This window comes from Rhopilema esculentum, chromosome 4, assembly GCF_057945365.1.
Source record: "Rhopilema esculentum isolate cy_ngs chromosome 4, ASM5794536v1, whole genome shotgun sequence".
NCBI lineage: Eukaryota > Metazoa > Cnidaria > Scyphozoa > Rhizostomeae > Rhizostomatidae > Rhopilema > Rhopilema esculentum.
In genome coordinates this window covers 13,735,355-13,758,538 of record NC_142818.1, presented here as the reverse complement: position 1 = coordinate 13,758,538, position 23,184 = coordinate 13,735,355, and the positions used below count along the sequence as shown (strand labels likewise).

Below are 23,184 nucleotides of genomic sequence, written 5' to 3'. Positions count from 1 at the left end.
TGGCAGTAGAAACAGGCAGATGGGGCAAAATAAGTTATGATCAAAGAATATGTAATATTTGTTCATCCAACGAAATTATGGATGCGTTCCAATTTTGTATGATATGTAATAAATAAGATATATTAAGATATATATGAAATGATATATTCATATTTTGTTAAATACCCGTCTATCCTGAAACATCAAATATTGATGACCAAGACAGACAACAATAAAAGACTCTGGGCCAATATTGCAAAACTTATATAATAAATTTTTAGGTACCAAAAACAAATGCAGATCACCTCCTGTGAAGCAGATTTAGTTCTTTTCTGCAGTTGTTGCTTCTCTTTCCTTGTTTGCTTTGGTTAAATTTACATAAATTTTAATAGTTGTCGCTAAACCATGCTTGTACTGTTACTTGTTGTTGTTGTTAATTAATTAATTTTCCTTTTTTCCACTGTTTGCGTAAAAAGCTCTAATTTGTCATTTAGATGTAGACCCTGTTTACACGGGAGAAACGGGATCGATCCGTAAATTTCGTTCGCGTTTACACGGGATCGATCCCAGTTCGGCCCTTAGGGAGGAACGCACATGCGTATTGCTTAGGTCATTAGCAACATAAAGAAAAATAGCGTTGATAGCAGCGACAAATTTGTAGGAAGATTGACAATAAAATGGCTTCTAATTCGTAAAGTGGTAACAAAAATGTTTATTTGGAGCGACAAATAAACGGCCCTACTCCTGAAGATCACGCTGGAGTACAAAACTTCGAAGTTAGACGATGGCCAGGACTGGGAGCCTATTCGTTCTAAGTATGAGGACATCTATAAAAACTTTATAGCGGCCTACCCAAATCAAAAAGAAGAGGGTGAAGGGTTTCCAACAGGCGACGCTGCCTCAATCTATGTCGAGAATAAATCATTCCCATAAGTTGAAGCCTGTTCGCTAAATTTGTTAATAAAGTTGTAAAATATTCCTCCATATTGTTTTGTTTTTCTCTTCTGGTGGGCGAAAAACGAAAAAGCGCGCAAAATCTGATAGAAAAAAGCTCAAAGCATCATTTTAAAGCACCTCCAGTTGGATAATTTATAAGGCTCGTTTCCTATCCGTGCTAATTTGGTATTGATCCCATCGATCCTAAACTGGAACGCTTTCCAAAGCGAACCCAAATTAGCACGGATAGCGGTTCGATCCCGTGTAAACGGAAGGCCAATCCGTCCCAGCCTGGATCGATCCCGTGTAAACAGGGTCGTAAAGAGCTTTTATAAGTTCCAGATGCTGTTTTGACTGAGTTCCATCCGTGTTCCAAACAAAAAGTTTATTCAATTTATTCACTTCCGAGGCACAAAACGTTTATTTCCGAGTTCTAGGATCGACTGCTGTTGTCCTCCACAGCGTCTGGAAAATCGTTTTCAAATCACGACAGAGAAGAAACTGGCAATTTTAAGATTTTGTAGAGACTGTGATAAAACTAAGAATTTTTAGGTTTCAGTTTTTTAATTTAGATATTACTTGTTTCAGGCAACACTATTTTTAGCTGTACGTTTGAAAACTGACTGAGTTCTGTGCACAAAGGAATTACTCTGGATCCGCCTCTGATATTTGCAAGGGATTTGTACAACAGCCAGTAAATGACTGGCTACCTATTGTTTCTGTTGTGTTTCGACGTTGTCGAACAGCAAAACATTGAATTCAAAATGGCGGCTTCAGATGTCTTATTTTCGCGACCCTCGCAGCATTCTAGCAGATTATTAAGCGTTTGAGATAAAACCAGGAAATATCGTAAAATTTCCAGGATTATCAGCTACCTTTGCTTCAAAATGCAGTCTGATGGCACGGAGGACCTATGCTTAGACGGAGCACCATATTTTGATGAATAGGCTGGTGTCTATATATATATATATATATATGACGACTTTGTATATTTGAAAGAAACATAATTTCGACGTTTCTAGCATTACTCTTCGTCAGGTTTTGTTTTCTCTATCATAGTTGCGCATAATTCATCGACTGTACAACACGTTGAACAACATTTATTATTAATAAATATGCATTTGCAATTAATTAATTTGCTACTGGGAAAGCAAATTAGACAATGCTAGAGACATCGAAAACCTTGCAACTTTAGAATACATTTTGAACGTTGGGAATCAAATCAACCTATCAGTACCTTTTACGGCAAAATTTTGCTATAATTTCAAAGCACAATTTTCATTGAAGATATTACAAACCATTGAAGTGCTTGATCTTTTTTGATTAATGAAGCCTTAATGAGATCTTCACTTGCAAATTCGTTTTTAGGACAAAATGAGTCAGCATTGGGCGAGTTTCCTTTTCGTCACGACTTTCTATGGCCAATAGATACTCGAGATTAGCTGAAAAATTCTTGCATCTGCTTCAAAAATAAATGGGATTTTGTAGCATTATTATGCAAACTTAATGACCACAACCCATCCTTACACTTTTTAAGGTTTTAAAGAAAATTCGAGATCGACCCAATCGCCTAGAGTGATTAAGGTTTATATCGAAATGAATCTATTCTATTTCTACATTTCAACAACACCATGCGCTTCTATGCGGCAAAAGTATGCGTGACTTTTTAGAAATACATGTCCTTCAAAACATCCAAGCAAAATACAATATGGCTTCCACTAACGCCGCTTTTGCTGGCCGTCAAATTAAGAGACAGAATTCAGGACTGGACCCTTTTCTGATTTTGTTCCAGAGCTGATTTTCATAAAGGTATGATGGAGAGGGTCTGTGTTCTTTGCGACAACATTGAATGGGCCTTCGGTGTCATATTCTTGACAAACAAACTTTTAGGAGGCCGAAAAATCATTTTCTGCACCTGTTTTGCTACGGTAACAAAAGAGTCGAGAAGGTAGCTAGCTATCAATTTACTCGACTGTTAATAAATTATTCATTTTTTGATTCTTCTGTGCTTGTCAAGTAGATACGCAATATTGTGGCGTGTCAAAGAAAAGTTTTGATCAATGTGTTTGTGCGGGAACTAATTGGGCGACAGCTGGATATTCAGTTTGTCAACAAAACTCATGTTGTATTGAAGAGTTAGTCAAAGATAATACAACTGCTTTATAAGTTCTTTGAAGCAATATATCCGTTCAGCTGTTCTCGGCACGAATAAAAACCTTGGTTTCGAGCATGAAACTCCCAAAATGATTATAATGCTTGGTTCGTTTTCTTTTCCATCTGCCCGGTTTGTGCATTATTAATCTTCCACTAGATAGCCTTAGCACTTCATCTTAAACGGCTAGTTTGAAGTCTGAGACCCCGTTTACACTGTCCCGGGACAATTTTGTACCGTTACGGTTCGCAAGTGTTTACACTGTCGCGGTTCCAAATTGTTCCGTTTAGCCGTTCCGTTTACACTGTACCGGTACGACCTTAATTTAATGGTAGAACATTGTTTAGAAGAAGCTGTATTTAGTCAACCAAGGCTTTTATTTTGCCGCTGAAGTCAACAATCGAATTTTTATTGTGAGTTAAAATGGAGCGGAAGGCCGATTAAAACTTTACTTGGACGAAAGACAAGGTGGCTTTAATTTTCAGTGTTATTTTAGACTACAAAACTGCCAAGTCCAATCAAGGCTTGGACTGGGAAACACTACAAGCCTTTTCTGTGGTCGTCTTTTCTTCAGAATTTCCTTTTCTTCAGAATTTGAGAACGTAGTTACGCCACAATCAAAGCCTCGATTACCTGAAACAGCCATACAAAAGACCTCTTTGTGAATCCGTGACAAAATCGTCTCGGATAGGTGTTTACACTGTCCCGTTCAAAAACGGAACCGTGACGGTACAAAATTCGTTCGCTTTCAAAGCAGGGTCAAAACTGTTCCGGATAGCAGAGCAAAATCGTCACGGTTCCACAGTGCTAGTGTAAACGCAAGGGCGAACCGCGACAGTTTTGTCACGGTTCCAAACTTGCACGGGACAGTGTAAACGGGGTCTGACTCAACTTTGTGTAACCTAAGCAGAATAATCTCCTAGTATAACAAGCCTTCCAAGCGGCAAAGTCCTTCAGTACTCAACGATGACAACATTCTGCAAAAGCCTATGCATATATGAATGCGAAACTTTAACATATTACAGAATGTCATGTATCAAAGTATCACGTGGTTTTTAACATCAGACCGGCAGCTGCGTCGAATCATCTTCTTACACAATGAATGGTTGGTTTCGCAATCAGAACGTGTTTCATTTCTCGACAGTAATCCACATATGAAAAAATCGCAGGTTTATGAATTAGAATACACCGAAAGTCAAATGATTGGTAGAAAAAAGGTCTTTAGATAGCCATCTTAGTAAGCCAAAGATAGGGAAATTAGTTTTACTTCAAATAATAACCTAAGGCAAATCTAATGCACGATTAGACCTCTCATTTTCCAGTTTGATTGATTTTAAGTTGATAAAAACAATGGGCAACGGCAAATGTTCGACCTACCTTCCCAAACAAGTACCCAGTCTGGCTATGAATCGATACATCAATTTTGAAGCCATCCTCCATCTTTTCTTTTTCGTCCTTTTTTCTTGAGTTCCTTTAGCTGGTGCTATATGTGAGTTGCTATATCTGTAGCTGAAAAAACGTTCAGGTAATTTTTCTTTTTCTTTAGTATCACCATTCTTTAGCCAAAGAGCTAACGAGTTCGTTTCCTTTCATAAGACAAGGATTTTTCCCCAAATTGATTCTCCTATTGTAAAATCGTGTTTCGTTTTCTTATCCTTGAAACAGAGTTTTATTTACATTAAACCAAAACCTACTGCCTACGCAAGACTTTTAGAATCATTAAATAAATTATGAAAGAAGGTAACAGTGTTGCTTTATGTTATATCATATTGTGTATTATACAACAAACATAAAGTGCTTATCAAATAAACACCTGTTCGAGAACATTATAACTAAATATTGCACAATAAGGATTATATAAGAATCTTATCTCAAATTTTTTAAATATGCACGTTTTGCTGATTACAGTAAAAAACAACATGGTAGAAAAAGTGGAGCAATGCATTGTCTGTGGATTTTTCAAAATCCTCGGGTTTCCCTTTGTAAAGTTTGCACAAAAAGCGTAAACATTTGACATAGAGGTTATCTGTAGAAACACAGTGAAAATCAAAGCTGGTGCATCATGGTAGATTCTCCTGTAATCCAGATGATACACAAACAAGGATTTGATTCCTTAATTTTTGTCAATTCCAGGATAACACCAAACTTGTATGAAACAATCCGAGATATTGGATAAGGAAAACATAATCTATTCTGTCTTCCTAGTGCCAAGGACAAATGTAAAAAGACTTTGAAGAAAGCTTTGGATTTCTATAAACAATCAAATTCTTGTGAAATCTAAAGCTTCCTTTTGTGTGTAGAAATAATCTACGTTAGATCGGATTTTACCGAGTGAAAAGCAAGCAATATGGGAAGCGATACAGAACTGTAGAATCAAAAAAGGATTTATAATTAAAGTATGCTGAAACTTAGTGCTCATATGCTACTTTGTACCATTACAGTTCGCGAATAAGCTTTTAGACTGGCACTGTTCCAAATTTTCTGCTTAGGGGATCGGTTTACATTGTACGGGGCGAACTGGGAGCAGGGCTACAAGCGGCTGGATTTTAAAAATCTTGCTTTAAATTTGCTGCAAAAATCATTATTCGCAATTTTTGAGGAAGCAAAAATAAAGAAAAAACCATTGAGAGTTTAAATTGGACTGATGAAGTTATTTTTGCTTTGAAGTTTTATCAAGAAACCTACGAAGTCGCCCAGTCAAGGGCTCGAACGCTGAAAGAACAGAAAACGGTATAAGGGCATTCTGAAAAGCGTTATCAACTGAAAAGCAGTGGACAACTTTTCAAGCATGCAAAATTACGTCATAGCCACTTCCTTCATTGTCTGCAACACTCACTTACGATCTCGCTGCGATTCGTAAGAAAACCGCCTCGGGCAAGCGTTTACACGTCCCGTCCCATAAAATTATGGTGGTATAGTAATGGTGCAAAATTGACAAAATCCTCTTGGTTCCACAATGTTGGTGCAAACGAAACGTTGGACCTCAACAGTTTTTATCATGATTCCAAACTTGCACAAGTCAGTGCGAAACATACCAATCGAGTTGTTAACTGTTGTCACAGTCTACAACTAAGGCGGTCTGCATAAAAACAACTAGTCTAGCCGAATTTCAGTTTATACAAATACAAAGCCTACTTTATACATATCAATCAAATGTTACTGAGTGAATTGATCTAATGCAATGCAGAGGCCTTCCCTCTCTTAGCGTCAGTTGTCTTGTGACAATGGGCCCACCAATTTGGCATTAATTACAGCTTGAGCATAGGCACGGGCTACCAAAGGAATTTTAACAACTCTGCGTTCATATGAAATAGTCCATGTTTGAGCCTCTGGAGTGATTGTTCAATACTGTGACATCGCCACAATGCATTTTTTAAATACACCACTCCTTTTACAACCGCATGTCAATTGCTTGAAACCTCCGTGTCTCGGGTTCCATCCAAAATGACCAATATCAGCCAAATTGTTGTCGGTCCAACATTCAGCCCTTGAACCTTTCAAGTCTTGGGGACTTTAAAACGCAAATCGCGTTCTTATGTCTTCAAGCTTTTTGGAAACCTGCAAAAAACAGCAATTACAATTAGTCTGATGACCCTAAGTAAAAGATGATCGCAATTTTTAAAAGGCCTTGAAAGCTAGATAATGATGATGTTGGCAAAAGTCGAAATGAAAAATTCAAACGAAAAGATAGTGGACCTCTGCGGGGGTGCGGTCCATCTCGTCTGCAATCGTCTTTCTTTTACTATATTCCATTGAATTGAATTGCTCACAAAGATCACCATCGATAACGTTCTATAAAACAAAAGCAATGTTAATTCATATCCACTCGATTTAAATCGCAAACCCTCATACTAAATGAGTAGTTTGCTAGACAGGGTTTACAATTATAATGATACAAAACAGAAACTTTTCATTTTCAATTCCAGTTAACTTATGACTGGCTAGCCTGCTTTCTATAACAATTGAAGTCATTGAACGGATTCGATGCCCCTTGTAAAACTGGAAGCCCGAGAAAATAGGTGAAAGTTACGGCAAAAAGAAATACATGATACCTTTACGGGGAAGTAACTTGATCGAAACCACAGGTGGTCTCTTCCGCACAAAGGCTGGTACTCCTGTCGCATATGCATTTCCAAGTGCTGGAAAAAGTCGATATCCTGGAAGAACAAATTCATTTAATTTACACGTACACCATAATACAAAACAACTGTTATTATGATGTATCCGTTTTGTGATACGTCATATCCCAGTTGCTAGTTAAGCTTTAATTTTCCACAACTGCTTCTTCTTTCTACTCACTGTGACCATTTCATAGTCAGGACGTAAAATACCGCTACATTAGAAAAGATCTTCTCAAACTACTTTTCATTCTTCACAAACTTTGTTCAGATATCGAGAAGTGGCTAATTGATAATGTAATAATCGGAGGCAGAGTAACACTGTTGGTTAAATCAACATTAAGATTAGGCCTGGCAAGGCATTTCAGTTTCATACCGATTGATGGAAGTTGTTGATAAATCAGATATAGTCTGGGGCTGTTACAAAGCTTTGAATAACTAGCCTAACGAAAGAATTTATCAAGTTTATGATTTTGCTGTTCGCACAGTCCCATCGCACAATCTCAGTCAAACAGCTTCCTGACAAAGTCATAACCACTTTAATGTATTTCAATGACCTGTAATTATTTATGTCAGCAGCCCGTAGAACGCCATTAGGCCATGGACGGCAATAACAATCAATAAAGCAGTGTCACCACCGATATTTTCAAAAAATGATAATGGATATGATCAATTCGCAAATCTAACAAAAACTAATTAGGTAATCAGAAACATGCACAAGCCCGCCAAAGAGACAAGAAACTCAACAGTTGATATATAACCTCGCGAGATGTGAACGGCACCAACATGGCGATTCCACCTGCAAGCGTCGTGTACACAAGTGACTCAGATCCACCAGGAATCAATGTTGCCTTCTGCAGTGACAAAATTGATTCACCCACATGATAATTGGCCAAAGTTTCAACCTAAAAACAGAGGAAATAAAATGAAGGACTTGAGTGTTCGTTTGTCAACAGCGAATCAAAGTATCTGTCATTAAATGACAAGCGTACACCTGATAACAAGAATTAGTGCTGCGAAGTTACCTTCTGCGAAGCACCATTCAGTAGACCACGGTCCCAAAGTGCCTTGACACCGGTAGGGTCTTCTTCTACGTCATCCCTTGCGTCGGGAGGCAGTCGGACCTGCAAAACAACACAGAAACATATCAGATATACATTACAACCCTTAAACGTAAGTCAATTCTCCGCACTCCCCTCGTAAAAGCCGACTTTATGACACTAGGTTAGATTACCTGTGCCGAAACGATTATTTTCAATGGTCACCATGCCAAAAGTTTATTCAACAACTGGCTTAAATTTTTTTGTTAAAAAAGACCTTGCCAAATTTAATCACCCTCATGGCAACCTCTTACCACCCTCATGGCAACCTCTTAAGAATGAAATCCCTAAAAATGAAAACTCCGAGATATTTTGAGATTGGAATTTTCCCTAACATGATATGCAAATGCAGTTGGCCCATTATGAACACCGCACCAAAACAGAGAGGTAGAGCAGGCATCTCTAAGAATGGCAGATAGTTTTAAGTATTCCAAGGACAAATGCCGTGGTATGCACGACCATTCCTTACCAGTGACCACCAGTGGCGGAGCCACGGGGGGAATAGAGGGGGGGAGGTTGACTAGTTCCCCTTACTTTTTCAGAAATTGGTCCACCTTACTTGAGATTCTTGCAAACCTGATGAGACAACTTCAGGAGGTGGGGGGGGGGGGAGAGGGGGGGAAGAGGGGTATGTACGTTATCTAGATCGTCACATGTAAATGACATTTCTTGGGAGACAACAGGTGTTTCCTCCGGAAGAAAAAGTTTCAAACAGGGGAAAAGGGCGTTGTCCCTGACACACCTTTTGTCCCCCCCCCCCACTTATCCCAGGCTGGAACCACTACTGGTGACCACCAGAACACTGTTAAGGATCTATTTTCAATTTCAGGGTTGCATGGTAAAGGAAAGATTTGATTACATCTAATGGGGAAAAATACAGGCATTGTCTTGTACTTTTGAGTTTTAATCGTGTTTTTGAGATTGACAATATCATTATTGCAATTTAAAGTTCAAAACTGGCAATTTTGTTTGGGATTCATAAACGATAAGATCTTCGCAACAAAATTTCTCTACGCACATCAAGAGATTGATTTAGCTTGACAGCAAAAGAGATTGACAGCTATTCATAAATTTAAAGGTAATCGCAAACGCAATCTTGTCAGCTGTGGAGGCGAAGAGAAATAGCTCGCTTACAATAAAGACGTTGCCGAATTTGTCAGCTCCTGCGTAGGTGTCATAGTCGAGTGAGCAGCCACACGTCAGCCATCTACAAGGGAATTAACAATGAGGTAGTTAGTAGCATGATCACGTGAGACTCGACATTGAGCTGATAATTTCAAATAAGGAGAATGTCGTGCAATGATTTCAGATAGAGCTAATACACCCATCATAGAATATCTGGGATGATAAACTCTCATCATTAAAGCAAGCACTCAGGACCTAGAACTGGCCAACATACGGCCCTGAATCCAACATATGGATTTATGTATGGAGGCAGAAATGGGTGAGTGAGCGGTTGTACCTTGGGTTGGTGTCATCTGCAAAGATTACCAGGTTATTGTCCTTTGGGTTGTAACGAAGAAAGTGAAAGGATTCTTGTATGTCGTGGACTACAATGCGATTTCCTGTCACTGAAATGTTGATGATGAAGTTTGGTATTCTCTGAAAGAAAAGGCAAACCAATTGGGTTCGGGTAAAAATTCAAAATACATTTATGACCAAGACTGACAGGAGGAAATTATCTCGACAAGGGTGCTGCCCGATTGTAAAATTACTGCACCTGGTTGGAATCGATACACATAGTGAGCAAAAGTAACGTACAAGTTTGACAGATCAGCAATGGCGACCGCTTTTTAAATAACAAAGCGATCGAAATTCAAACCACTTTTGTGAAGCCATTAGGCAGCTTTTTATAGTTAAAAAGCATTGGCTATACTTTCAATTTAAAAATTGAAAAAAGTTACTTTTTAAAAAGTAAAGATTTTTAACCTTTTATTGGATAGTCGGTAACCTTTGAAAGACTTGCTAAAACGTAATCAAAAAGTTTAGCAACAGATTCTGTTAATGGCGACATGATAAGTTCAGATAAACATAAATATCATATTTAGTTGTTTGTGTACCAAGTGTTTGTGTACCAAGTTGGCCATTAATGGCCTTGTGTTTGGCGGAAAGTGGCATATTTTACGCCATTTTATTATGCCTACTCTTTAACATCAATTGAGGTACTTGAGTGTACCTGTTTTTCGCGGGAATTTTGGTCTTTTCATTTAATGAGAGGACGAGATGTTGTTTTACGCAGCTTGCAGAATTATTTGCTCCCATTACAACATCGCAATCGGTTGGAAAAGATGGACTTGACGATTTGTGACACATTTTATTGATTTAATTCTGTTGCAATATAACACGAATAGGCCACCGTCATTATGCCCACTGCAGCTCCAAACATTTCCGAGCAAAACGTTTAAGATATTTTCCAAAAAAGCGAGGAAAATGAGTAGTCCTAGACACCCAAACATAAAGTAAGTACCCCCGAGTTCATTGTGATAAGATATCGCAAATTGGTGCAAAGATGAATTTTCTTATTGCAAATGTTTCACAGGTTCTTCATGGCTCAATTTTTGTATTTTTGCGAAATGTCGATATTGTTTAGGAATAGGAAAAAATAAAGAATCTTCTTGCATTTACTATTTTCACCATCAAACCTTGACAAATTTTCCAATATATTCCAACTAAAAAGTCATCTTATAACTTGTATGAAACTTGCTATGGCCAGTTGAATTTTGCTTGCTAAATTTTTCGCTGATGTGCCGCTACTTCTGTTTCAGTCTGTGCAATACTTTTGCTCACCAAGTGTATATATGTCATATTTCGACAGAAGAACTTCCAGCTAGATCAACTACCTATAATGCTTCTTTGTCAGAAAACTATAGCCTTGCTTCCTACACTAAACCACAAATGGTCTCAAATATACTGACCTTATTCTCGCATTTCCTCAGCAACTTCTTTTTACCAATGTCGTATATTCTAATGATGCGCCCGATACTAACAAGAAGTCTTCCCTAGAAAAAATATATCAAGAAAGTCAAAACCTTGTAGTGCATGGATGCTCACTGAATGAGTCGTTTATTCGATACTGAGAAATTTGACACATTTGTTTAGCAGAAAACAGCGAGTGAAACTGTAACAAGAAATTTTGAAAGAAGAGCCAACCTGGAAGGCGCAGACTGCACCTGGCACATCGTCGATCGACGTCTGCAAAATAAAAATAAGAAATAATAACAAGTGGTAAATTTTGTTGTTGGAGGTAAATTTTAACCTCGGCTTCAATATGTATCATGGCAGTTGTTCGGCTTCGTCAGCTACTCAACTTTCTGACAAGCCAAAGTCAGTTCTATCTATTTCTATGTTTCATAAAAGCTAATAACCTTCGCGAAAATAAAATGAATTTCTAGGAGTGCTGCATGTCGCAATCTGAATCTCCTTTCGTTTCTTTATTGAGCTCCCAACATCAAAAATTAAAAGATTAAAAAAAGCTCAAAGATTAAAAGTCAAACTTGTCAAGCACGGGCAACGAGCAAATTGCAAATCAGATACAAGCAAATAAGATAGTATCTAAACGTGTAAATCAGCACCTTGTGAAGAAAGTGGAGCCTAACATTTCCTGTTTCATCTTCGGTTCTTTTGTAGGTATACAGATATCCCTGGTTGCAGGTGTGCGGGTTGAGCACCATGCCACTGGCAGTTCCCACGACGACGAAGGTCTCTCCAGGTCGAGCCGCGAATTGAACAACGGCAACGCTTGAATTTTAAGCCAAGTTCAAAGTCAGATGAAGCCAAAAGAAAACAAAGGCTATCCATAAGAAATACATAAAATAGCTATAAAAACGCGCTCAACTGTTATTCATTATACCGTTAGCGGACAGCAATCAATACGCACTTAATATAATAACCACGAAAATGAAGATTAGGAAAAGCAGAGGTGGATAAACCTGAAGGCAGCCTCGTCTTGTTCCAATTCAATCACTTCCGACACATCACCCTAGTCAATGAGGAAAATAAGATAAATCGACCTATATCGAGCATATACATGAAGTAATTTGCGTAAAACATAATCGCAAGCTTAATATTCTTAGCTGAGTGATAGAAATGTTAATATAAAGCTCCCAAATTACATAAAGCTTCCACAATTATAAACGATAGAGGAATGAATTATCTTACAGCCAGCCAACGAAAAGCACAAATTGCTAACAATATCCCAAAATTAAGTCAACATGCCAACAGAACCAATCAAATACTTCTTAAAAATTGACATGGCAAAGTGAGGAATCACATGACATTTCAATATAGAAACATTGTCATTTACAAAACCAAACAACAGTTACGAAAAATAACTGCTATCTTTCTCAAGCAAATGATTTTTCTAGGTATCCTTTGAAGCCGAGCACAAATACATACTCATGCCTGCCAAACTGAGGATACCATGAACATGAATAACTAAAAATACCCTGAGCAATTAACTAAACATACCTTAATTGGATTGACCACCCGGATAACCGACGCCCACTTGGCATAGCCTCCTTTCGGTGCACCGAACTGGTTTTCAGGTAAATCTTGATTCAAGAAATTTGCAGCGACCTGTGCCTCTGCCTCACGCGCCTCCGCGTCGTTTCCACAAGCCTCGACCATTTCCTTCAAACAAGATGCGAAGAGAAGTCACGAATGAGATGCAACAACGTCTAATCAATTGAGAACGCACGATCAGTTTTTCTTATGATGGATTCCAATGGGGATCTCTCGAAATCACTGACTCAAATAATCCCACCTCCCAGAAAACAAATCAAATAACTGCGATTGTTGAAAGCCAAGAAGAAACATCTAATCGCAACTGATTCTATTTTTAAAACCCACCTCTGCTATTTTTTGCTTCCTGTCCTGCTTTGCAGATTCTGTCAAAGAATTATGGTCCGTCTCGATGATTACCAACGAACTGCTTTCAGCATCAATCGCAAATTTTCGAGGAGTGTACTTCAGGGGCGTACTGATCTGGTTAAAAACTGCACCAAGCTTTTCTAGGGCCAAAATTCTAGGAATTGAAAATCCAAGGCTTAGAAATCTGTATTGTATATCAAAGGGAAAACTAGCCTCAACAAAAACTTGAATAACAAATAGAAATTATTAAACAGTTGAAGAACGGCGTGATAAATTAGTACATTGCAAATCTTAATTGGCTTACTAGAAAACAGAAAGAACACTGCGTGTAAAAATAAAACTTTGGATTGATACAAATAACTGAAACGACAGTAGCCTTGCGTAACTATTTCAAGAGGCAAACTGGCTGCCTATGACAGGTTAATTATCAACAAACCTCAAAGTATTGGCAGCAATGGCAACAAGGCCCTCGGGACACTGCTCCGACATAAAGCCAGAGGCATACTCGAGCATTTCGTAGGAAAGAGGAGTCAAGTGGAACCGCGATTGGTAGGTGTAGCTGAGCCATGTTCGGCTCGACATTGCCAATACCTACAAAACAGGACAATTTCTACAAAACAACATACTAATTACCTATCAGTGTAACTACTGTCCTTTGAGTAAGACTGCTATATTGGGTTGAAAGATATATAAAAGATGGTGGCTGAAGATATCGGGATCACAAGAAACATCTCATTGAATTCGAGCAGTTTGCACTGGGTTTATGATATCTCTCAAATTGTTTAAACTTATGAAAGCTTAAAGCATTTAGAGCAGCCCCAAGTTGTGTGGGGCGTTAATGTTCTAGGGTCATGGAGGTTGAAAAACGATTTTATTGTTGGGCGAACTAAAGTTCAAAGTAGATCAAAACTTTTCTATTCTCGCCTCCATTCGCCAATACACACCCTGGCTGCGTAACGGGTATTGCACTTCTCGATAATGCAGGACAGGATCTCTGGAATAGCCACGTGTAATTCGTTTGTCATACTGTTAAAAAGAACAATGCATTTACTCCGTCTCCGTAGGCTCAGCGATTCCAAACCTAGCTCTTCGTACAATCTTTCAGGGGATGTTTCCTTCCATGCACCTGTTACTGGATATGCAGAACAATACTGAATGGCCTCTTGTTTTCGATAAAATTCGTTTGGATAATATTGCTATTTCAATAAAATGTTATTTTCTGGGCTACGATAAATAGCACCACCACAGTCGAGGTCGCATATGCAGTTTGCATAGCTCGGTTAAAGGATTTATGCCACCTATTTTACCCAGTCATTCCATTGCCGAATTCGGTAGAAAATAGGTCAAAATTAAGTATATCAAAGTTTTCCGATAAAAATTTCATCTGGAGGCAAATTTACAAAAGTATCACGTGGCCGCGTGGCGTAGAAGTTGACAAGCGGAGACAGGCCTACACTTGAAATGCATAGGCTTTTCGCTACTCCCGCGCAAAAAGTTGATTTATTATGCAAAAATGAGTAATTTTGACATAGATTTTGTCACTGGATATTGTTGTTGTGGGATGTCGTACATTATAGTTTTGAAACAAGTTTAAAAACCGAAAACACAGCAAATAAAATAATTTAACAACAAATTCATCAGAGGAAGGAAATTGACGTAGTGGTTTAGAAAACGGGATGAAGTTAGAGCAAAGGGAATGAAGATACTGAATGGGAAATTTTTTACACGTTAAATGGAGAAAAAGATATGATTTATGAATTATTTGCGGTTTTCAACTCTCTGTCCTTCATCTATTTTCGATTGAAATTTGGCTAGGGTTGGAAGGTTGCTCGAGCAATTTTTTGATTTTTACTTGGTTTTTATCGTCTTACGGCTTCAGCATGCAGTTAATAAAGCCTGAGAATAGACAATTTTTGTATAAAGGTTTGTTTTATTCAGCTAAAGAGAAGTAGAATTGCCTACCCGCTAACTGATTAAACATTCGACTACCACCTCGCACGCCCCCTATAACAGTGACATAAGTGATTATTTTTCCTTTAGTCATCAGTTAAATCCCTTCATTATCAACTCACATTAAGTTATTTACTAAGAATATACATATTTCAGACGGCAGCCACTTTTTTGAGATTACACTCGTTCCCTGTTTGACCATTTGGCTGGGCTCGGGCCTACGATTTTCCGATAAGACAAGACATTGAACGTTTGTCAAATATCCACCGAAAGCCCGAATTTTCCGGCGCGAAAGCCCTAGCCCTCATGCCCTACATCATTTCCACAACTGGATAACAATAATTTCCGCTAATGAAGATAACAAGCTCTTGTTTCGCGTTTTACTTTTACGATCCCTACCTTCCGCATTCCTTGGAAAATTGTGGTTAAGTTTGTTAAATTTTTCCACTCCGACAGTGCTGAAGCACTTACTGTCTGGGTGCATTCGCAGGCAGCACAATAAAGTATGATTCCCTAACTTACAAAGAGAGCCCCTCGCCAGCAATTCAACTGTAAGATGCCACCAAATATCCCTACGCCTCTCTAGAAATCGGGAATACATATTTCCCGCTAAAATTTAAATAGCCGTTTTGGGGGTCTTACAAAACCCAGATCGTGACAATATTTTGCAGTCATGTTCAGATAGCTTTTACCTAAGTATCAAGAGAAAAAAAAGTCATTTCTCAGTAGGCTAATACTCTTTCTTTATTGGAAATAGCTGCCTTAACTTATAGGACAGTTCTGAGGTCCCAAGACTCTACAGGATACCTGACAAACTATTTACTTAACAGAAACATGGTAGAACGAGGAACAGTCCGCGGCAAAGGATAATGAATAAGCGTCGTCCAAGAAAAAGCCACAAAAAATGATGATTTCCTTGAAAGTGGCAAGAAACGCATCAAAATTGAGTTAGTGGTCATTTTCTTTGTGTCAAGTCGTTAAAAATCCTTTGATTTCGTAAAAACACAGAAACATAATAAATCTTCATGATTTTGAAAGTGAAAAAAACATCATAAGTAAAAAATAGCAAAGTCAAGTTATTACGTACCGAGCTTGACCCATATGTGCGTACACTGAATAGTTTGACAGGTCTGGATCCAAGGTACCTTCAATGTTGAAAAATAAAGCTTAGTTTCAGTGGGATGGACATGATTGAGATAAAAATATTATGATACAAATATGAATTGAAACGAGAGTCAATCCATTGATTCAGTCCAAATATAAATGTGTCAAGAACCAGGCCCGACTAGCAACTTTATCATCAACAGAAAATCAAGCTTTATATATCGAATGGTCGACTAGCAAATGGTGTGGGTGATCAGTACCTTATCCTGTTGAGAGAAATCACAACCCAAAGGGTGTCATTTGAATAAAGTTATCATCACATCACCCCACCATTTTCTTTTTACCTTTCTCAATAAATCACAATCGGATTATCTATATTCCCTATCCTTAGTTGATGCAGCTAAATAGTGGGCAACGTAAACATTATATTTTCTGCTTTTAAAAAAAATTCGTCAATAGGAAGATACACAGAAAAATGTTTTCCTGGAAATCAGTTTTTGCGACAAATCATGTTGCTCGGCGCAAGTGTGGCCATAGAGGTAGACTTCAACTAGACATGATCGCAGATGGACCCTGATAATTTCTGTTTGACTAAACAGCATGCAGGTGAAATGTATAACGATCTCATAAACAACAATGAATGTACAACCAACATTTTCATCACCTGGTCCTTGTGTCTGACAAATCTCCTGTCACTGAATCGAGAACGGTTCTCAAGAGTACACCATTCTACAAAAGAGAATGCATAGTAAGTGTTCAGTGGCCAGAATATGCCGACTAAAGGCACAGAAATGTACAGGAACAAAGTCAAGGACAAACAAGGCAAAATGTAGAACAAAACATGGCAACGTACATTTAGGCCAATGTTGAGGAAAAGTCCACCACCAACGACTTTATCCCCTGTTTCAACACCACCCATTTCGACTATGCAGAGAGATTCAGCTGTCGCAGGCAAAGCTTGCATACTCAATGGCTGCAGACAATCCTTTCAAAAAGAAAATAACAAGTAGATATTTCGTACTCGTGTGTGGATAAAATGAGTGGATTTTTCGACTGCGTGTCTAAAATATGACGGGGGCCTTAAGTTACATACATACTACCATCAGCTGCATCGATAAATGTAATAAAATAACATATATATACATTTAGAGCAAAGACTTTCAAGAAAACGTGTCGATTATAGTCTTTATCAGAAATGACTAATTGATCAAAAGACAAATCGCATTAAATTTTAGTCAGAACAAGCAACCATATCTTGGAAATTCCTGTTTATATAAAAAGTAGTAACCAGTTGTAAAACACAAAATCGAATGGCAATTTACATTTGGGTCTAGCGATATAATGCGCACGGTGTCATCACTTAGGCCAACTGCTAGAAATCGACATCTCTGCTCTCCTGATGGAACAGGACCGAGGGCCATGCACACGACGTCAGCCGACATTTCCTTCCTCTCAGTGTATTCATTTAACTGGCCAGCCTAAAACGAAAGGATAACATGCTAAAGAAACTCTGGAAAACAGCAAATGTATGTTGGGCAACTCGTTGGCTTCTGAGCATGGATGGAAGGTTTGAGCATGGATGGAAGGTTTGAGCATGGAAGGAAGGCTTGAGCATGGAAGGAAGGCTTGAGCATGGAAGGAAGGCTTGAGCATGGAAGGAAGGCTTGAGCATGGAAGGAAGGCTTGAGCATGGAAGGAAGGCTTGAGAATGGAAGGAAGGCTTGAGCATGGAAGGAAGGCTTGAGCATGGAAGGGAGGCTTGAGCATGGAAGGCTACTGGGGTTGCATTGGGGAATATCATTATTAATGAAAAAGATCTCACCTGATCCAACTCAAAATAAACCAGCTCATTACCAGTAAGTGCTATAACTATCTACGGTCAAGAAAATGAGTAAATCAGAAAATAATTGGTCATTTAAACAAGAAAAGAAAAAGAAAATCTTAAAACGTCAAAACGACAAAAGATTTATAGATGACATCAGCTACTTAAGGGTTTGAGCAGTTTCTTATAGAATAAAAACAGGGCTGTAGAAGATTCTCACCTGTCTCTCGTTTACAGCACATTTTATGATACTCTTCTTTCCAGGGGTCTTCCACTCGTTGACCCTCTTATCCGATCGGATGTGGCGTATGCCATCTGGGTAAATCTGAGTTGAAAACAGTACAAAATACGACTACTTAGTCAGACTAGCAACTTTATCATCAACAGAAAATCAAGCTTTATATACCGAATGGTCGACTAGCAAATGGTGTGGGTGATCAGTACCTTATCCTGTTGAGAGAAATCATAACCCAAAGGGTGTCATTTGAATAAAGTTATCATCACATCACCCCACCATTTTTATACCTTTCTCAATAAATCAAAGTGTGATATTCCTCATCCCATAGCCGCTCTTACACGGTCAGATTTCGTCGAATTCCATTATATCGAATCTAGTTTTGCTTCAGATTTGTTGAATCGAATGTCCCTTTTACACGATCAGATTTTGTTGAATGAATATTTTGTCGAAAAAACAACAGCAAAACACCTCAATTTTGTAAAATGAAGAAGCAGGTTGCTTCAGCTGCCATAGTTATAGCACTGGCTTTGAAAAGACGACAAAATAAAAGGCGAAATTGTCCAAAAATTGGAAAAAATATGGCTGAAACACTGTCCTGTTTTTGGAACATACTTTGCACTTTTGAACGAGTTGCGCTTCACCAAAGGGAAGACTCCATGAACTACATGAGAATTCAGCAATGAATAATTCTGTTTCTTAATTTTTGGCTGAACTTTGGCTGCGCTAATTCCAAGTTTTCTTTAAAATGATTGTAAACAGACTGAAACAATAGTGAACATGGCAATTCGGGTGACGTAGCAGCGTAGGCGAGATAAAATGTCATTCATTCATCTTCCGATTTGTCAAATGGAATAGAACAAGTTCGATTCTTGAAAAATCTAATTCGACAATCTTATGATGGCTTTCAACATTGGATTTCTTTTTATAAACGGTCAGCTTCTGTCGAATTCGATAGATAATGTAAGAGCGGCTTAAGTTGATGCAGATGAACAGTGGGCAACGCATACATTTTATTTTTCTGTTTCAAAGGACATTCATCAACAGGAAGATACACACAACAATATTTTCATGGAAATCAGTCTTTATTTTGTTCCAAAATTAGGATGGATTTAACTATTCAAATTCCGTTGGACCAAACTACTTAAAGGATATATTTTTAGGTGCTATCTAAACTTGGTAAAGATGCAATTAACAAAGTACGTGACTTTTAGTGGGAAAAATAAAAAACTCATCAAGCGAATGATTAAATTCCTACTAAAATATACGAGGTCTTTTATTAATGTCTACAACAATTTTATAAGCCCCCCCCCCTTGTATAAGCCCCCCTCAAATAACCACCATTCAAAAATATTAAAATTAAATAAGCCCCGAGGAATTACGGTACTGAAAAATTGACCAGTCACAATCTGACGTCACTGGCATGAACTTTTGCAAAATAGAGAATGGGCCTCGCACAATATTTTGTATGGTATGTGAATCAAATGACGTCATAAGGTGTCACGAGAAGAGTGAGAATGAAATTTTGGTTTTTATGATGAAAATTTTCCATTGGTTCAGATATAATTATATCCCTAAAAATGGGAATCTAGACTCGTCTCCCCAACAAGTAGATGAAGAAAATTTACCTGCAGAAGGGCATCATCTCCTAGAAGAGAGCATGTGAGTGTTGGCGTTGTACCAAGGAATCCACTGTCTGTAACCTCCTCAACAGTCTCACCAATACTTAGCACCAAAGTTGCATTAACAAAAGACACAACAATGTAAGCATCGAATTCATCTGCACGTGGAAACAAAATAAGGTTGAGTCAGCAATTCCTTTACCATTGTAAGCACGCATCAAAGCTTAAATACTAAATGTACTAACAACCTCTAAATTTCAAATTCAAAAAATGTCCACCAATTTTCATGATAAAGGACATATGTATCATCATGTTGATCAGTAGGTAATTTAATCATTAAACTTCAGAGGTGTCCTAAGATAAATCATCATTTCAACATGACGTAGGCAAATTGGCAAAAGCAACAAATGCTATTGAAAAATAATTTTTGATTAGAAAGAACACAAAAATGTTGTATCTGAAAGTCTGCCTTACCAGCAGAGCTGCGTTTAACAGTCCAAACTGCATTTGGGTTGCCAGGCAGTTCAGAGACAGCCATTTCAGAGACCTACAAAAAAATCTGGCACATTACTTTCAAGCTTTCATTATAAAAACATTCTTTTAAAATTTTCAGCACACAACAGAAGCTTAACTACTCAACAAACTAACAACCTTTAAAGTTTCAAATAATTTTCATATATTTTAATAAACAATGTCTTATGCATGCCATCATGTTGATCAGTAAGAACTTAAATCATTAAACTTCAGAGGTGTCCTAAGATAAATCATCATTTCAACATGGTGTCGGTAAATTGGCAATAACACCTTATGCTACTAAAATGTTTTTTTGGATAAAAAACAGACCCATTTTGTAAAATATTCATGAGATCTAATCAAAACTTTCATATCCTATCTAGTAGGTGCAAATCACTAATTATAAAAGTTGAAGGTATTTGTCAGCAGAATGCCGACTAGCAGCCATCAACAATCTAAACACTTCAAGTTAGCATTCATGATTTGGTGAAAGGACACAATACAAATTGAAATATAACACTACATAACTTGATATCAAAAATTTCATTTTGCATCTTTTAAGATAAGAGTAAAACAAGCAAAACAAAGAAAGACATAAAACCAAGCAAGTAGCAACTTTACCTCAAGACCGTGCCTTAGCACTCTAAGGGAAGACCTTGGTCCTCTTCCACAAGCAGTGTAAAGTTGTGGGGTATCTTCATTGGCTAAATCTGCAATCTTTCAAAAACAAAAAAAATATTTAAAACTAAAGAATTGCCTGAAACTATCAGTTTTAGATTCTACTAATAACTTTAAAGAATTACAAAAATAATGTAAATTAACACACAAAGACTAAATAAAATATGACAACACAAGAACTGCCACAGCAGGTATTGCGAGTAGCAGATTTACAAAAAATAAGATAGAGTGAGCACATCAGAGAAACTGAAAATGCAAATGCCAGGGAAAAAGATAAATATAAAAATAACATTGATACATACTTGACAATGCATGATAGGGGAAAGGCTTTCCATTTCGTCAACAAGAACCAGATTTTTTAATTCTCTTGGTTGGAAGAAGAAAGTTGTACCTTCCTCAAGTTGCTCAGCCATTGTGCTGGTGAATTCAGGCTCATCATCATCGTCACCAAGATGAGTGATTTGGTACAAAGCGCTAAAGGGAAATGAAAGTAGATCTGAAGTTGATTGGCATCAGTCAAGCTCAACACAACTGTTTTGCCACACAAGCTATAAGAGCTGCAAATGACAAAAGATTTTCATATCTTCATCCTGATGACAACAGCCATAGCTTACAGGGAGGTGGAAACATTTTGATCAGAGGTGATAACTTTTGATAATCATAGTAATCAGAGGTGTCCTAAGATCATCATCACTTCAAATGCTCCACCCTATCTAATAAAAATTAATCTCAAAGTCAACTTACTGATTACCAAACTCTGAACCAACAAAGAGAAACCCAGTCTTCAGCACACACAAAGCAGATGCAACAGGCAGGGTATCAAAGTACTTGATTCTCACCTCTGTTACCTTCAAGAGAAAAAACAAAATTTCGCTGGTTGGAAGAAAGTGCTTTGTACGTACCATAACATTATAACATGTAGTCTTAAACACAGAGCCTAAACCTCTTTAGAAATGGAAACAAAATAAGGTAATTTGTGGTTTCCTTATTCACTTTTTAGACAGCATATGGGTTTTCACAGTTTGGGTAGATTTACACCATTATTTGGCCTTCCCCCATTTACCAAAGTTTTCGTACAAAATTTTGAAACAGAAAAAATATGTTTATACTAGGGCTATCCAATTCAGTTATTTGGTTTTCCTATAGGGTTATTTGGTGTAAAATTTAACAAATATTTAGCTATTTGATGAAAGTGGGTGTGGCAGGGTAGGATTATTGATATTTCCTGTGTTTAATGTAACTTCAAAGGGTGTGCTGCATAGCAATTTTCAAAAAGATTCTTGTAGGGATTTGACCTCCAATACTTTGTGTCCTTCTGTAAATTTTGATTTTGATTAGGTAAAAAGCAATTTTTGATGTTCAGAAGTAGCAAAATAATGCAAAAATTTACTTCATATATATATAAATATAAATATAAATATATATATATATATATATATATATATATATATATATATATATATATATATATATATATATATATATATATATATATATATATATTCTTTACCTTTAAGTTAAAAGCCGAATTTGAAAAATGGGTGTCTCCATCATTTTCCAGTCACCTGATTGGTGTGGCACCAAAATTTAGTTATTGTCTCCCCCTAATTGCTATTGGTCAAATCCGTCCCTGATCATTTAAAACAATCATACACAAATCTTAAAATAACTGAAATTTCTTAATCATATGGTTATCATAATTACTTACCACATCTTCATCATGTTCTAAAGTTATTTTGAACAAATCACCTTGCTCAGATTGCACCAAAAAAAAGAACATTGACTAGAGAAAATGAAAACACACCTTCAAAAAATAAATACCTTTGACAATCATTTAAAACTGATAGCACAAATACAGATTAAAGGAATAACATGAAATTGCAATAAATCAAATAAATATATAAATAAATATAGCTGGGAGTTGAAGAAATAAACTACATGCTTCATCTCTACAAACCTGTTTCGTGAATAGCTCTCTCTTCAGGAGATGTTTGTAAACATTTTCTTCAACTCTAACTATATTACACTTTGCACAAATGTATTGAGAACTGGCCTACAAAAGTATCTAAAGACAAACTTCTAGATAGATAAATATTTAAAGAGCAA

At 37.3% G+C, this 23,184-nt stretch overlaps 2 protein-coding genes and 1 non-coding gene across 5 annotated transcripts in view; all 3 read right to left on the bottom strand.

Annotated features, from left to right (window-relative positions):
- The window catches only part of LOC135691099 (sodium- and chloride-dependent GABA transporter 1), a 33,998-nt gene extending 27,974 nt beyond the window's left edge, over nucleotides 1-6,024 (bottom strand). Inside the window, exon 1 of the mRNA XM_065208855.2 lies at nucleotides 4,445-6,024. Within this exon, the coding sequence (XP_065064927.2) occupies nucleotides 4,445-4,500 (56 nt within the window). The 5' untranslated portion in view covers nucleotides 4,501-6,024. The remainder of the gene's footprint in view (nucleotides 1-4,444) is intronic.
- Nucleotides 6,025-6,164: 140 nt separating this feature from the next.
- Nucleotides 6,165-23,184, bottom strand: part of LOC135691096 (splicing factor 3B subunit 3-like) — a 29,205-nt gene continuing 12,185 nt past the window's right edge. For all 3 annotated transcript variants that reach the window (XM_065208849.2, XM_065208850.2, XM_065208848.2), the window contains 26 exons: nucleotides 22,787-22,861; nucleotides 21,823-21,926; nucleotides 21,381-21,552; nucleotides 21,022-21,117; nucleotides 20,362-20,434; nucleotides 19,894-20,045; nucleotides 18,251-18,355; nucleotides 18,031-18,081; nucleotides 17,531-17,686; nucleotides 17,062-17,193; nucleotides 16,873-16,937; nucleotides 16,192-16,249; nucleotides 13,591-13,745; nucleotides 13,134-13,308; nucleotides 12,753-12,914; nucleotides 12,215-12,264; nucleotides 11,858-12,023; nucleotides 11,436-11,477; nucleotides 11,201-11,284; nucleotides 9,748-9,887; nucleotides 9,420-9,492; nucleotides 8,211-8,309; nucleotides 7,947-8,090; nucleotides 7,120-7,224; nucleotides 6,764-6,859; nucleotides 6,165-6,625 (listed from right to left, as the gene is read on the bottom strand). In XM_065208849.2, the coding sequence (XP_065064921.2) occupies nucleotides 6,581-6,625; nucleotides 6,764-6,859; nucleotides 7,120-7,224; nucleotides 7,947-8,090; nucleotides 8,211-8,309; nucleotides 9,420-9,492; nucleotides 9,748-9,887; nucleotides 11,201-11,284; nucleotides 11,436-11,477; nucleotides 11,858-12,023; nucleotides 12,215-12,264; nucleotides 12,753-12,914; nucleotides 13,134-13,308; nucleotides 13,591-13,745; nucleotides 16,192-16,249; nucleotides 16,873-16,937; nucleotides 17,062-17,193; nucleotides 17,531-17,686; nucleotides 18,031-18,081; nucleotides 18,251-18,355; nucleotides 19,894-20,045; nucleotides 20,362-20,434; nucleotides 21,022-21,117; nucleotides 21,381-21,552; nucleotides 21,823-21,926; nucleotides 22,787-22,861 (2,775 nt within the window). In that variant the 3' untranslated portion in view covers nucleotides 6,165-6,580. The remainder of the gene's footprint in view (nucleotides 6,626-6,763; nucleotides 6,860-7,119; nucleotides 7,225-7,946; nucleotides 8,091-8,210; nucleotides 8,310-9,419; nucleotides 9,493-9,747; nucleotides 9,888-11,200; nucleotides 11,285-11,435; nucleotides 11,478-11,857; nucleotides 12,024-12,214; nucleotides 12,265-12,752; nucleotides 12,915-13,133; nucleotides 13,309-13,590; nucleotides 13,746-16,191; nucleotides 16,250-16,872; nucleotides 16,938-17,061; nucleotides 17,194-17,530; nucleotides 17,687-18,030; nucleotides 18,082-18,250; nucleotides 18,356-19,893; nucleotides 20,046-20,361; nucleotides 20,435-21,021; nucleotides 21,118-21,380; nucleotides 21,553-21,822; nucleotides 21,927-22,786; nucleotides 22,862-23,184) is intronic.
- LOC135691452 (small nucleolar RNA SNORD58) lies at nucleotides 21,709-21,777 on the bottom strand. Its single transcript, XR_010516750.1, has one exon. It is a non-coding gene; the product is annotated as a small nucleolar RNA SNORD58 (small nucleolar RNA).